The sequence below is a fragment of the Rhinolophus ferrumequinum genome, chromosome 24, assembly GCF_004115265.2.
Source record: "Rhinolophus ferrumequinum isolate MPI-CBG mRhiFer1 chromosome 24, mRhiFer1_v1.p, whole genome shotgun sequence".
NCBI classification, from domain to species: Eukaryota; Metazoa; Chordata; class Mammalia; order Chiroptera; family Rhinolophidae; genus Rhinolophus; species Rhinolophus ferrumequinum.
In genome coordinates this window covers 35,269,632-35,283,789 of record NC_046307.1, presented here as the reverse complement: position 1 = coordinate 35,283,789, position 14,158 = coordinate 35,269,632, and the positions used below count along the sequence as shown (strand labels likewise).

The 14,158-nt window shown below is 45.5% G+C and overlaps 1 protein-coding gene across 3 annotated transcripts in view; it reads right to left on the bottom strand.

Moving 5' to 3' along the window:
- Positions 1-14,158, bottom strand: part of TENM2 (teneurin transmembrane protein 2) — a 1,147,948-nt gene that overhangs the window by 114,666 nt on the left and 1,019,124 nt on the right. For 2 of the 3 annotated variants that reach the window (XM_033096732.1, XM_033096735.1), the window contains 2 exons: positions 13,335-13,535; positions 11,441-11,626 (listed from right to left, as the gene is read on the bottom strand). In XM_033096732.1, coding sequence (XP_032952623.1) covers positions 11,441-11,626; positions 13,335-13,535 — 387 coding nt within the window. The remainder of the gene's footprint in view (positions 1-11,440; positions 11,627-13,334; positions 13,536-14,158) is intronic. The other variant, XM_033096733.1, reaches the window with a different exon arrangement.

Sequence of the window (14,158 nt, the reverse complement as noted above, 5' to 3'; positions counted from 1 at the left end):
TGTGCATCCACACCGTCTGATACCTGACTGCTTTCCTTTATTTAATTACATTGTGTTACAAATGAACTTACACTATCATTTGAAGTTTAAGGCTTTTATCCTGACACTGATCTCCTTAGGAAGTGGCGAGCCAGGAAGAATGTTAAGAAATCAACCGAAAATTATTGGCAGAGATACCAGGAAGGGTGTCTCGAGTTAGAAAACGGCCACGTCTCGTGAGGACAAAACTGCAGACGTCTCCGTTTCCTCAGGCTGTCACCCACCCCTGTGCAAACCGCTTCTCCCTGACGCCTGCTGCCAGGGGCTCACCCACAGGAAGCACGGCTGACCCAGCATACGTTACGGGCTGCCAGTGTTTCATAAACGAATGGCTATCGCTGCCTGCTCACGTGGAAGCAGGCAGAGGAGGTGTGCACCCTGACAGGGCACGCGATGACATCAGTGAGGCCCTCTTGTTTCTGTTTCTAACACCCATGTTCCTGTGACCGGCAGTCAGATCCTCCCCCGGCCATTTCGACATCTCTCCCTGCTTTACTCTCACTCCCGGCGTTCTCCCTTCTTTAAGTCCTATGACGCAGGTGTCCCAGTGAGCTCCTCCTGCGAGAGTGACATAGGAGGAGGGTCCCAGACACCCGGGTTAACACCTGAGGTTTAGCACCCCGCCTGTCTTCCTGCGGTTCTGGGCTCCTCTGCCTGCGTGGTTGTAGGCCACCTCCACACTTAACTGCTCATTCCGAGAAAACACACTGGGTGGCCTATGGTAAGGGCATGAAGACGTGGCATTAGTGGTTTTTAAGGGGACGTTTATGGAGTACCCATGCTCTGCTAAGGGCTTTGCCTATCCGTGAAGTCGTCTTAACAGTAGCACATGGGTATCACTGTTCCCAGATGCTGAAGGTACATAACTTGTCAAAGGTCACCGCCCTGGCAATTGACGGAGGCTGGATTTGAAGCCAGGCCTGTTTGATTCCAAGGCTCACGCATTTCATCGTTTTGCTACACATTCCCCACACCAGCCTCATTCTCTCAAACACCTGAGAACGACAATCGACAATCGTGAAGCATTGGCAACGAGCGTTAATAGTTAGCAGAGAGGGAGGATGTTACGTTCTACAAACATTATGTGGGAGATTTTGAGAGTCTGGGGTGGGTGTTGCTGTGTATTATATGTTTCAAACTGGTTTAATTCTGGGTAGATTGTTTCCTGCGCTGGGCTTCTCTGTGATATGATAACATTTCCTGTATCAGACCCCCAGAGAGCGGTCTGTAAGTGAATGGATACAGACCTTTCTTGGCCCCATTAAATGGAAATAAAAAGTTAGATCAGTTTATATTCAAAGTATGGTGAGAAATGGATAGGAACATGCTTCAGGGACCCAACTTTACTTGCCTATTCCCTCGATTAATAGGAAAAGCTAGTTTCTCTTACTACCTCCAATATTTTCAATCTCTCTCCTTATTCATGGGAATTGCAATCATCAGTGACATCTGGGCTTCCTGGGCTCACACGCACCTAATGTAGGAAACAATCTCACTGCCTGTTACCAGGATGCTCTCCGCAAAGCAGAAGCCAGCTCTCTGAGTTTCCTGTCATTAAAGAGAGCGTGTTTCAGATGCAGTAGTGTGGCCGGTGATCGACAGCTTGCCAACTTGTTGGAATAAAATCAGGTACAAACGTCTCCTCTGTGCCTGCGAGGTGAATATTGTATAATCGTTGGGGGCCCCCACCCCCTGACATTATTTCTAGACAACTAGACAGGGCTGTCTGGCAATCCCTCTTGAAGTTAAAGCATACTTTAAAAAAATAATGTAATTCACACTTATCAGAGCCCATCACTCTGCTTACAGCTTTAGACAGATGACCCTTCAGGGCCAAGTTCTAACCAACCTCATTGCTAATTTGACCAGGGGCTGCTGTAGATAAACTTGGAATGTGCAGCCCAGGAGTCTCCGCAATTTCCATTTTTCCTGGACAGCAATCGTGGGGCTTCCTGTCCCCTCAATGTTAGTCCACCCTCGCTTTCTCTGGAGTCTGGCAGGATGTAGTTTCGGTGACGTATCGTTTGGGGCTGCGTGGGGCTGGGTGATTAGAGGGAGCAGCCTCAAAGAGCCAAGCCAGAAACTGCTGGAAACCTGGAGTCTAGGGGATATGGAAGCAGCTCCGTCTCCTTTCCTCCTGCGACACAATTATTACGAGGGTAGGAGATCACAGGGGCTCTTTTATTTGCAGTTGAGCTGGCTGAAAATAGAAGCAACCCTTAACGTCAACGAGGAGGAACGAGATTTTCGTACAGAACTGGTTGTGAGGATGATAGGGGTCCTCACTGAATCCCAATTGGGACTCAGAGCCTGGCTGTGTTTGAAGAACCTGTGAGCATCTTCCACCAGCCCTGCATCTATGGAGGGTTGTCTGAGGGTGAAGGGAGGCGAGGAAACACAAAGGATCCCGTGGTATCTGTTCTGTAGCCCAGCCCTGGGACAAGACCTGGATGTATAGAAGAGGAGCTATAGGCAAAAAACCAAGGATGTTTTCTCAAAGGAATGTGGAACCAGCCGATAAAGTGTCCCCGGGTTGGGGAGTGTGGCATTTTCTCTCTCGTTGGGTAATTATAGCAAGGGTTCAGTAGAGAGGGCACTGAGGGTGCTGGCGAGCACCCCCTGGCATGGACCCTGGCTGTAGGGGAAGTACTGTCAGGCTCCCCTCAAGTGAATTTTGTAGGCAGCAGGCCTCAAGGAAGACACCAAGCTTGAAGAATCGGAAGGGGCTAAACATGAGCATGCAAGACACCCTTGGAAACTTCTAGAAGTCTTTGAGAGTGAGCTTTGCAGTTGAGATGAACCACGCCCCATGTCACCTACCACTTTCCTTTTGCCTATCATCTCAGATCACTTGGAAAAGGATACAGACCTCTGCTCAATTAGTCTCCTCACTTGTCACTTGTTGACCAAGAGGAGTCAACCACGTGTTCAATGCTATCGGAATAGAAAGAGAGGAAAACCACCGTGAACCACAGAATGAGGTTTATGGAGAATTCCATGGTGAAAGCTATGGGAAAAGACTGAGCAGGCTCCTTCAGGATGATAATAATAATAATAACAATAATAATATTAATAATCATCCCACTGGCTGGTAGCTTTTAATTACTTTGCAGACGTTGCATCCTATCACTGAGGACCAAACAGGCCTCTCCCTGATTACAATGCAAATATGTTTTTAAAAACAAACACTTTACTTAAAACTAGGGATATTTTTTTAATTAGAGGAAAGATTAACTAAATGCATTTTCTCTTGTAATTTAATCCATTCTAATTATCCCGAGAATGTTTATGATGAAAAGACTTAGCTTCCTCCTCGCTGCTATTTCGTGCGGTGTTTTTTCCCTTTACTACCTACGCAGGGAAAAACTCAGAGATGTTCGATGACACGATGGCCTTCTGTGGGGCTGATTATGATGATGCCTAGAAATGCATGATGAGACGATGAGGATGGAAGCAATAAACCCCGACTTTGACGGGTGGGTTTTTAAAACGATGGTACCTGATTTTCCAAAGGCAATAAAGGCAAGCCCTTTAAAAAGAGCCTGTGAAATACACTGCTATAAAAGAAGTGGGTTGGTACAAGATGGGACTCCGTCAGGCAGGCGAGTTGGGAGCAAATGCAAAATATGTGTGTTACATGAACATCTGTGATACTGCGTGTGGCTCCTGACTACCCAGGAGATGAGCCAAGGGACTGCAAAGAATTCCCAGATGTTACCCAGGGGTCCTGCTCCCAGGAGTCCAGCGACTGCAGTGTGAAAGGAACGAGGGTAATTGGAAAGTTTACTGGGCTGAATGGGGACAAGCAGTGAGTCTTGAATCTCCAAAAGGCATCTGTGCTGCTAAGTTCAGACTCCTGAGGTATTTCTTGTGCATAGAGCCAGTGCAAACATAATTTTAGCCCCCAGAGTCCTGAGGAATGAGATGGAGCACAAAGAGGAGAGATCAGGCAAGGTGTTGTAAGAGACACTGACCTAGCAGCAACTTCAAATGTGAGAAATGCAGATTCCTTCTTAAGGGAGAACAGTATCCTTCCCAACTTCTCAAGAATATGTCTGTGGTCCCTAGTTTGAGAAACACTAGCTTAAAAGAACTGAATATTTATCCTATTCAATACTAACAGAATTCCAAGCTAACACTTCAAGGCAAGAGTTGTTTTTAAAACTGTACTTATTAGAAAACTCAAACCCAGAATTAAAAGCAAATTCTCATAGACCTCTTGGCTTGCCCAGAGTATATCCAAGCGCGGTCTAGTTCGAGAAATTTTGGTCGAAAGTAGCAAACCCCAATTTCACAAAACTACTTACATAAAGATATTCAGATATTCGAGGCCATGTACAATTGGGCTGTTTGGTAAAACAAGCAGGTTTAATTCCAGGTAAGAGAGGCAGTATATGTTTCTCTAAGAACTAGATGCCAGCACATCACAGAACAAACATTTGTTTGGGAAACAGATCATGGGTAGGTGTTATTTCTGACATGCTACAAACCGCTTGATGGACGGGAGGCAGGTATGTGAAAGGGAGGTTGAAGGGGGCAGGCATGTCTTAACGAGAAGTTTGTTTTCATAATCCTCCCTCGTCCTTTAATTTCGCACATTGGTATTAGAGAACTATGGTGACGATGATAATGACATTCGCTTACGTTAATTTGGCTCTCACTGAATAGTGGGCACTGTGCCAAGTACTTTGCATATCTCCCAAGGAGGTAGGGAGTATTTCGCATTCCCATGTTACCGATGAAGAAACCGAGGCACCCAGAAGTGAGGAAACCTGTGAGGCTTTGATCTCAGGTAGACTGACACAAAGGCCTCTGTTTTAAGCAGTTTGTTACCATCCAATTAACGTGGATATAGATAGATAAACCTCCTTCTATTACCAAACACAAATATGAATGGAGAAAGTGGAGTCTGCTTATTCAGATTATGTAGAAAGTTTTTCAATGCACAGAAAGAGTCCCTAGGTAGACCTGATACAAATTGGAGCTGAGATGAGCAGATGGATGGACAAAAAAGCACCATCGACTATCCTCACCAATTCAACAACACGTCGTCAGCTGAGCCATCACTGTGCTGTCTCTTTCCTTCCAATGTAACATTAAATGCATGTGATGGGAGCCTAGCTGGGAGCCCTCCCTGCCCCTTACAGAAGAGAAAGGTTTGATGGTGTTAGAATAGCCCATTCGTGACTTTGCATCAAAAGTAATAAAATTCTGTAGACGGACAGGTCCTTAGAGATCATCTCATCCACGTGTGCTCCATATTCAGTCACAGATTGCGTTTGTAATATTTGCAATATCTGCACTTCTATTTACTTAATATTTTTCTTTAAATTTACTCAGGCTTAACACCGCTACCTACTTTTGCCACATCCCCAAGCAATAATACCAGTATAATCATGAATTTGATGAGCTAGTTACAATTTCTCCTAATACTTATTTTTAAAAGGCCTACATAACTATTCAACAAAATATATTTGTATGCTGCCAAGAAGCCTCTTGTTTGTGGACCACACTCTGGAAAGGAATCATATGGTCCAACCCCGTCATTTGCCACAGAAAGAAACTGAGGCCAGGAAGGTTTGGGTGACTTTTCCAAGGGTACCCAGAATGTTCGTGGCAGAGTCAAGCCTAGAACACAGATCTCCCCCATCCTCCATCCGTCTATTCTTCATGAGGTCACAATGACCAGATAGCAAGTGATGAGAAAATGTCCGTCAGAATATTTCAGGGAGCTCTGACCTCTAGGGCCCTCTTGGCCCTCCTTTCCTTTGCATGTAAAGTCTTGAGTATATATGGTGGGATCTGAGAATCATAGACCTGGAAGTGACAGAACACTTACCACATACACCAGGGCAGTGCATGCCATTTTTTCAACCGCTCTTACATGCTTTCTTTTCTTTAGAGTCTAGAAGCTTCCTCGTGCTAACTCTCTCCGATGGCTTTCCTGTCTTTAGTTCTTTGTTCTTGTGAAGTCAGTAACACCTCATATCAAGCTATGTACTTGTTGGGTCTGGCCCTGTCACTCTGCGCCATAAGCTAGTATATCAACCAGATCCTCTGAAACATTAAGGGGATGGTACAGTGAACGCTCCTAGTCACGTCCTTGCACAGGCCTAAGACCCACAGCCTTCTTCCCCTCTCATCTTTTTTTAGGTGGAAGCTCGTGACATGGGCAGATATTACTAAGTCACATAGGAAGCATTATGAAAATTGTTTTCATTTAGACTACGGGATGGTTGAGACACAAAGTTACTGTCTATCTAGTCCTTCTTCCAGCTGATGCTGGAAGACCCTCTTCAAGGTCTAGGCCAAGAAAATAACCCCTGTCAGTGATGACACTCTCACTACTTGTCAGGCAATTTTTTGGCTTTCATTTGATTCTCCTTTTTGTAGTGAGGCGGACATGTGTTCCTGCAACTCCCGCCTCCTGGTCTTTGTTCTGGGTTTGTGTAGGAAACAGACCACCTGATCTGGACTCGGAGAACTTCTGGGCACATGATGATTGCTGATCTTTAGTGAGAAGGCTTACATTTTGGCCAAATTGTAGGGGGAAAAAATCAGCAGGGGGACATCTTTTATACTTCACTAAAAGTTTGGCCGTCATTTCTAACAGTGACAGACCATCACTTCAGGTTTTCACGTCAAGAAAGATGGAGCTCCTAGACAGGCTCCAGTGAGAGCCTCCAGAGGAATGCGTTAACCAATCAGAGAAACAGCTGCCTGCACAGACCTGCTGGTCGGGATGGCTCCACAGTGGCTAACTTCCTCTCAACTCGATCTCATCGTAGAGTCATGAAAGCTTAAGTGTTCAAGGATAATAGCTACAAGAAAAGAAGTTTCTATAACTTGGAAGGAAACTAGAATGAGATGCAGAAGCAGCTACACTCAGTCTGAACGTGGTTCATTTTGACAGCTGCTTTCTTCCCAACCGGCTCCCTGTGGTTCTGAAGCTCTCTCCCTCTTGGACTGTGACCTGTCTACTTCTGATGACAATCACTTAATCAGCACATCAGATTTTCGCGTGGCTGGTTTTACCTTGGGTAAAGATTCATTTTCCTTATTAACATCACAAGAACCTATTTCTTTCCCCAACCAATTAAAGAGGAAAAATAGAAGGGCCCCAGTACGCTAGAGGGAAAAGAAAACTGTTCTGACTTGTGGCACATGGGCAGGTCACTCAGCCCCACCCGGTCCTAGGAACAGAGTCCTCATGATTCGGAAATGCCAGTGAAGGTCAGCACCACACAGAGACAATAAACAAGTTGAAATAACCATTACAGACATTGCTCACTACTCAGATATCAACCGTTCACCTAGGGTCGGTGCCTGGTGTGGGTGGATTTATACTATGGATGTGTTAGTTTGTACTGTTCGGAATGAAGGTCTGAACAGTCCACATTCAGGACATAATAACAAGAATCCTCAATTAGCATTTAGCTTCCCTCCTGCATTCTCCAGCAGCAGGAATGTTGGTTTCTCCCTATAATTGCTCAACTATTCTGCTCACAAAGCACACTAACGTCTATTTCTTTACCATGTCAGAGACACTTATCTGATTTTATCACGTAAGAGACACTTATCATCGTTGATAGTGATTTTTGGCCTGTTCTATGGTTCTTTTATGGCCTGGTGTTACAGTCTTTGTACGGCCTCCTGAAGTAAAATCCCCAATATTAATAAGGGGCGGCGGTGGTGGTAGTAGCAGATTATAGGGAAAACAATCCATTTTAGGATTATGTTTAAAGAATAAAACTATTCTAACCACATAATGTGCCTTCTGATTTATTCATAAGAGTAAACATAGCCTATCCAAATAATGCTAATATATTCCAAAGATATACATGAATTGTGGTTATTTTGGATTCAAAGCATATTTCTTACCTATGCAATTCTGTAAGTTTTACTCATACCTTGTATTTAACTTTTTAGAAAGGTAATTCATTGCTTGGTAGAATCCAGTCTACCAATACGTTAACTCAAACAGTTAACAGTGAAATGTTATACCATATATTGAGATCCTAGGCATATGTACTAAATTTCCAAATATAAAAAGTATAATTTGGTTGAAAAATTCCAGAAATGCATTGGGTCAAACATGGATAGGTCCTGGTGATTCTACCGGCTTGTTTTAGAAGTCTGTGTTTTTATTCTCATCTTCCCCCCACGCTCTTGCTTCCTCCCACCAAATAAATGTGATCCACAAGTGATGGTGTGATTTACTCAGTGGACTATTTGCAATGACCCTACGAAAACAGCCTCACTATGACCTTTTGAAACTAGGCTGCAGACAACCCAAGTACCCCAACACCAGCCACCTACTGCTCTGCCTTACCCCAAATCTCCCAATACATTGTTTGCAGACTAGGTGCCATTTCACTCTTATTTATTTTCTATTTTCAAAATACAGCACTTGAGGCTCTGCTTTGAAAGGACCAAAGAGCCTCTCTTTCCATTTTGACTGTCAGTATCCCCGAGCAGCAGGACTGATTCTGGGCTTGTAAATTGTGGCATTTACTTAAACTGAATTGACAGGAGTGCCTGCTCAAAACAAAAGATGAAAACTCCATGAAACAGCTCTGGGGCCAGAGGTTGAAAAGCAAAAAAGCAATTATGCGCATACGAACATTTCTAGATTCTGAATAGCAAATCTCATCAACCAAGGCATGTTTGGCTTTTTTTTTTTTTTTTTTTTTGGAGAAACCCCAGGCAACGTAACTATGAGGAGACAGCATCTATCCTACAAATGAAACTACAGAGCCCTGATTTCTCACAAGAAAAGACATTGGTGATAAAGGTCTGTCTAAGTTACTACCTAGCGAGAACTCATCAAGTCACGAGGGACCATCATTCTGAACAAGAGGCTTGCCCGGATCACCATTCTCTTCATTTTGGGAGCTTTGACTTGTCATATAAATTTGCATTTCCTCCATGTCTCTCAAGAACTCACGCATCTTAGCACACAGAGATGTGCAACTTGAATCAAACACTTCAAGTAGCAGAAATCCCTTTTTCCGACTCATCTCGCCCAAAGGGCTAGCTAGAAAGAAACAGCTCCTGTGTTCTGCTGGCTGTGTCCTCACCATTTTCTACTGAGACTGAAGTTGTCCTCTTCCCAACTCTTTTTCAAAGGCCTCAGAGACACTTCAACTCAACTATCGTTTTCTCTCCACTCCCACGTGGTGCTACGTGGACCTTCTCCCCTTCTCTTGGCGTCTGATAACTCTTTGAGCCACAGATGAGCTCCTTCTCCTAACGTGAATGCTGACCCAACTCTCTTTTCTCCTCTCTCTCCATCAAGACTGGTACAACTCTCTAACTCACGGTTGGCTTTTTCTTTTGATTTTTTTCTGAAAAGGGCCAGATAAAAAATGGTTTCGTGGGTCATGAGGTCTCTGTCCCAATTACTCGACACTGAAACACAGTATGGAAGCTGACACGTGGGTGTCGCTATCTGCTAATAACATTTGTTTATGGACAGTGAAATTTGAACTTCATATCATTGTCATGTGTCAGAAGATATTTAAAACATTTTTTTTCAACCTTTAATAAATGTAAAAACTCTTCTTAGCTCGTAAGCCACAGAACAACAGGCAGCAGGCCAGATTTTCTCATAAGCCACAGAACAAACTACCTGCAGGCCGTAGTTTTCCAAACTCTGCTCTGATCCATCTGGGCTGCCCTCCTGTGGGCTATTCCCAGAGTAATGACAGGGTGTAGGGAGGAGAGGGTCAGGAGGCATCATTGTGGGGCACTAAACCCTTGGCAGATGTGGGAAGGGGAGAGTCAAGGGGAGGGGAAGCTGGGTTGTGTGAAGAGAGAGAAAGTAGGATTTTCTACCTAATGGTTATTGGTTTGCTAGAGCTCTTTTCTGGGGTGAGATTGGGGGCAAAAGAGGTATGCGGGTGGGGGAAAGTATTTAAATCACAGTGGGCATGCAAAAATACATCCAGAGGAACGTCCCTGAAGAGTGGAAGCTGTTAGTAAGATTTTAAACTGTCTTGGTAGTGGGCTGTGCAAACCCCTCCCTTGAAAGTCTTCTGAATTATCCCCCAGACTGCAGGGGACTGAAGATGGAAGTGGCTGCAGGGGGAGCAGGATTTGGAGCGTCATCGAGAGATTGCAAAAACAATTCACTGCCAACAGGCTGTCCCAGCAGGGTCCCAGTGCTTCGGTTGTGGCCTGAATTGGCACGCTGCCTCTTGGATATCCAATTAGATGGAACTGGGAGAAGTCTAATGCAGAGTAGACTTCATCTCTGCTTAACCACCCAAATGAACAGCATGGGAAACCGAGTCTGGTCTCATGAGTCAGCCCTGGATAAGCTCCTAACCGTATCTCTCACTCCAGGTGGCCAATCTTTCACTAGGGTCTTGGGGCTAGGATGGAGGGGAGAGCCCCCAACTTGATGGCTAGAATCAAAGTAACATTTGGAGGCAACTCAGTACTTAGACTGGAGATGTCTCTGAGAGCTTTCACGCAAGCAAGTGGATTAGCCAGCTTGGCATGAAAGGAATCCTAGAACTGACTTCATTAAATGACAAATCTGAAAACTGGAGGTAAAATGGACCTCATCCCAACTGTGTGAGAGATGTGGAAAACCAAAGAGCATCGGCTCCCAGCTTCTCAGTTCAAAGGATTACTGGGTGTATTTAATCCGGTATTGTCCCACCCCAAACCACAATAATGACAGAAAGCAAACAAAAACAAAACTGAAGGAACTTGAGACCTATGACTTCTCAACAACAAAAAAATGACCTTTAAAAAAAATACCCTCGGTCAAGAAGCTTATATAAAGGGGTGGCTGAGTGAGAATGAAATGCGACCAGAGGAGGAGATATCCGAAGATGGTGGTGGTGATGGAGAGGGTCAGGATTCCAAGGAGAAGCCTTGTCTTGGGACAGCAAAAAGATGCTGAAACTTATTACAGCGGTACTTGGCTACCCAGGAAACCTGGGAGTCCTGCCTGCATCCAACATCGGCTAAAATAAGTGAGTTCAATTGTTGCCAGTGAGTAGGGATCCAGTGATCCAGCCAGCTTGGAGAGCGATCAAAAAGGGGAGATGTGCAGGCCACAGTCATTTGGGGTGCTTGAATCCTCCAGACCCTGATGATTTCCCATGCGTGTGCATTTTTCCCTCCCCAACATTAGTAATTTGGATGGATTTCCTTATTTGTCCCCTTTCTTCCCAATCAGAATTCTGAAAAGGGAAAGTCTTTTCCAATGAGGCCCTCACTTTTGCATTCCTTGTCCCCTTGGAGAGTTGGAGAGGCAGCAGGAATGTGGGAAAGCACTTGTGCCCCTGGAGGAACAGCCAGTTGCAATGCACCACCATCACTATAGATCTACGATTTATGAAAATAAAGCAATATGTGCCTGTTTCGGTGCCTGCCGTTTGCCTACCAATGGTGCAGTGTTCACCATTCCAGCCCTCTCGGCATTCACATTTCCCATCTTTACAGGTCCCGTGCTCAATGCAGCGGGGGTGGCACACGCGCTGGTCACAAGCTGCGCCTGTCCAGCCCTCTTCACAGCGGCAGGCTCCCCCGATGCAGACGCCGTGAGTGCCACAGTCTACTGAGCACACTTCTGGAAGAAAAACAATGATTACAGCTCAACACCACAGCTGGCGAAACCCTTCACTGGAGGCCAGACCACGCACGTGGCCCAGGTCCCTGGAGCAGGCCCTGAGGCCCGGAAGCTCTGTCATCTTGGGAGGCTGTTGTCTCCACTGGCTGGGTACTAATTCTAGATTTTCTAGAGCAGTGGTTTTCATAGTGTGTCCCTGGACTAGCAGCATCACGGTCACCTGGGAACTTGTTAGAAATACGAATTCCTGTGCCTTGGTTGGACCTCCTGAATTAGCCACTTTGGGAGTGGGACGCAGACATTTGTCTTAACAAGTCCCCCAGGTGGTTCTGATGAGCACTAAAGTGTGAGAACCTCTGCTGTGGAGCTTGAGACCATCCCAGGAGGAGATGAGACAGTAGCCATCCAGTTTGGCCAAATTACCTGCAAGGTGCCCACTTGAAAAGATACCTGTGGATCCCAACTCCTTAGCCAGCTGGGATCTTCCCCCCTGAGAGTCTAAACTGACCATAGGCCAGCTGGGGACCCCGCTGCTCCATCCCCATGAGGACTACAGACCCAGCCGGTACCCAGGTCAGCACCTTGGTGGCAATGATGACTGCTGTAATTGTGCTGCATTTACACAGCCTCTTTCTCAAAGGAGCTCAAAGTCTTTCGTGGTTTGGGGAGGAGACAGACAGACAGAGATGCACTCTCTGGCGTTCCAGACCTCTCACGCCAGGACAAGCAGGGGCCAGACATTCATCCTTAGAACAGACTGTTGAGGAAGGCGTGGCTCATGGGGCCAGGGGAGGGGAAATCAGACTGGGTCAGTGACTCACTCAAAGTCACACAGCATGGCATTAGCACAGCACGGCATTAGCCTTGCCTCCAGGGCTCCTCCTCCCCGCATCCTCTGCAGAGGTCGGCTTGGACCACCAGCATCAGAATTGAAGCTAGAGGCAAGTGGGCTGAGAAGACATCCCCAAACAGCCCATTGTAACTGATTCTTTTTTTCTTTTTGCAATGAAATATTCATTTTTTTCCCATTGTAGGCAAAGCTTCAAATATATTCCCTTCCTGATTGCCATGGTAATCTGACAGCTGTCTCACTACCCAGAGGAAGGGGGTGGAATGATGATTGCTTGCCCGGATAGGCACTTGTCAGTGTGAGCAGAACCATTCTCGGGAAGGTGGGGACTGATGTGAACTGTTGAACTGTTCCATTTTAAGGTCACTCAGGAGGTAAGACACACACTCTTAATTTTAGGAAAACAAAGTGTACAGCACAACTTCATTATTTCCCTGCCACTGGAGTACTGCAGAGCTTTATAACAGGTTCACGCAGCACCCCGAGGGAGCCTCTTTTCTGTTTTATAGGATGTTCCATTCAGCTTATCTGGGACTGAATTGTTCTGTTCTGTTTTCTGGTACCTTTAGGGAGTGTACATAAGGAAATCTATAAGGCAAATGGAAGTCTGCCTCCCAGGCTCCTCATCCATTTGCAGCGATGGACCCAACGAGGCACAAGAACCTATGCAGTGGTTTTTTAAACAAGGATCACAGACTTCACGATGGAGGAGGAGAGAGTAAGAGAGGCACTGTGCCATGGATCAAAGTCCCTGGATCCGCAGCTAAGTGTGAAGAGTAAGTGCCCATCCATTTGGGCTCACGGAAGAAACACAGGGCATGCATGTCGGGAAAAGCAAGAGAAAGCCGTTTGTCTTACCAATGGAGCAGTCGGGACCCATCCAGTTGGGATCGCAGCTGCAGAGGCCCGTATCGGGGAGGTAAGTGCCATGCCCACTGCACTGGTCTGGGCACTGGACCCTTGCCAGCTCACAGTTCAGACCACCCCAGCCAGGGCTGCAAAGGCATTCTCCATTTACACAGACCCCATGGCTGGAGCAGGTAGGATCCAAACAATCAACTGAAACAGACGAAGAGGAAGATTTTTATCATTCATGGGGGATGGGCCATGAGATACCAGCTAACAGCTGAACGGACCAGTGGTTCACCAATTCCTATCCACTTGCAAGCAAATGGAGCACCCCAGGTAATAATTAAGGAATTAAAGATTTGTCATTTTTCAAAATATAATACCAAATCTCAAATTTGAAGAGAATGTAAGAGAAAAAAGGAGATTTTTCAAGCAGAATTAGGAGAAACCAGATACAGAGGTGTGTCATTCAACCCTGAGAACCTTGTATTTATAAATATTGGTGCCTTAATTGAACTATATCAGAGCTTCTGAACCTGGAACATGAATACTGGTGATGTCTGTGTGTGTAGCGTTGCCAAACCTAATTACCTCTCACAATCAGAGAGAAAAGTAGAGCGGCTCATTCTGACTTAGCAATACTTGACTTCAGAAGGTAACAAAGGACTAAAAAGAAAACCAGTGAAATTCATAAAGGAGTCACTTTCCTAATTGTTTCACTTAAGCTAAGCCTAAAATGAGTCTTCATTCTTTGAGCACATATGTATTGAAAGAGTTAATAAACATGCAAGGCAGAGGAGGTGAAGTTGGGTGTAGAAATAATCCAGTGGGGA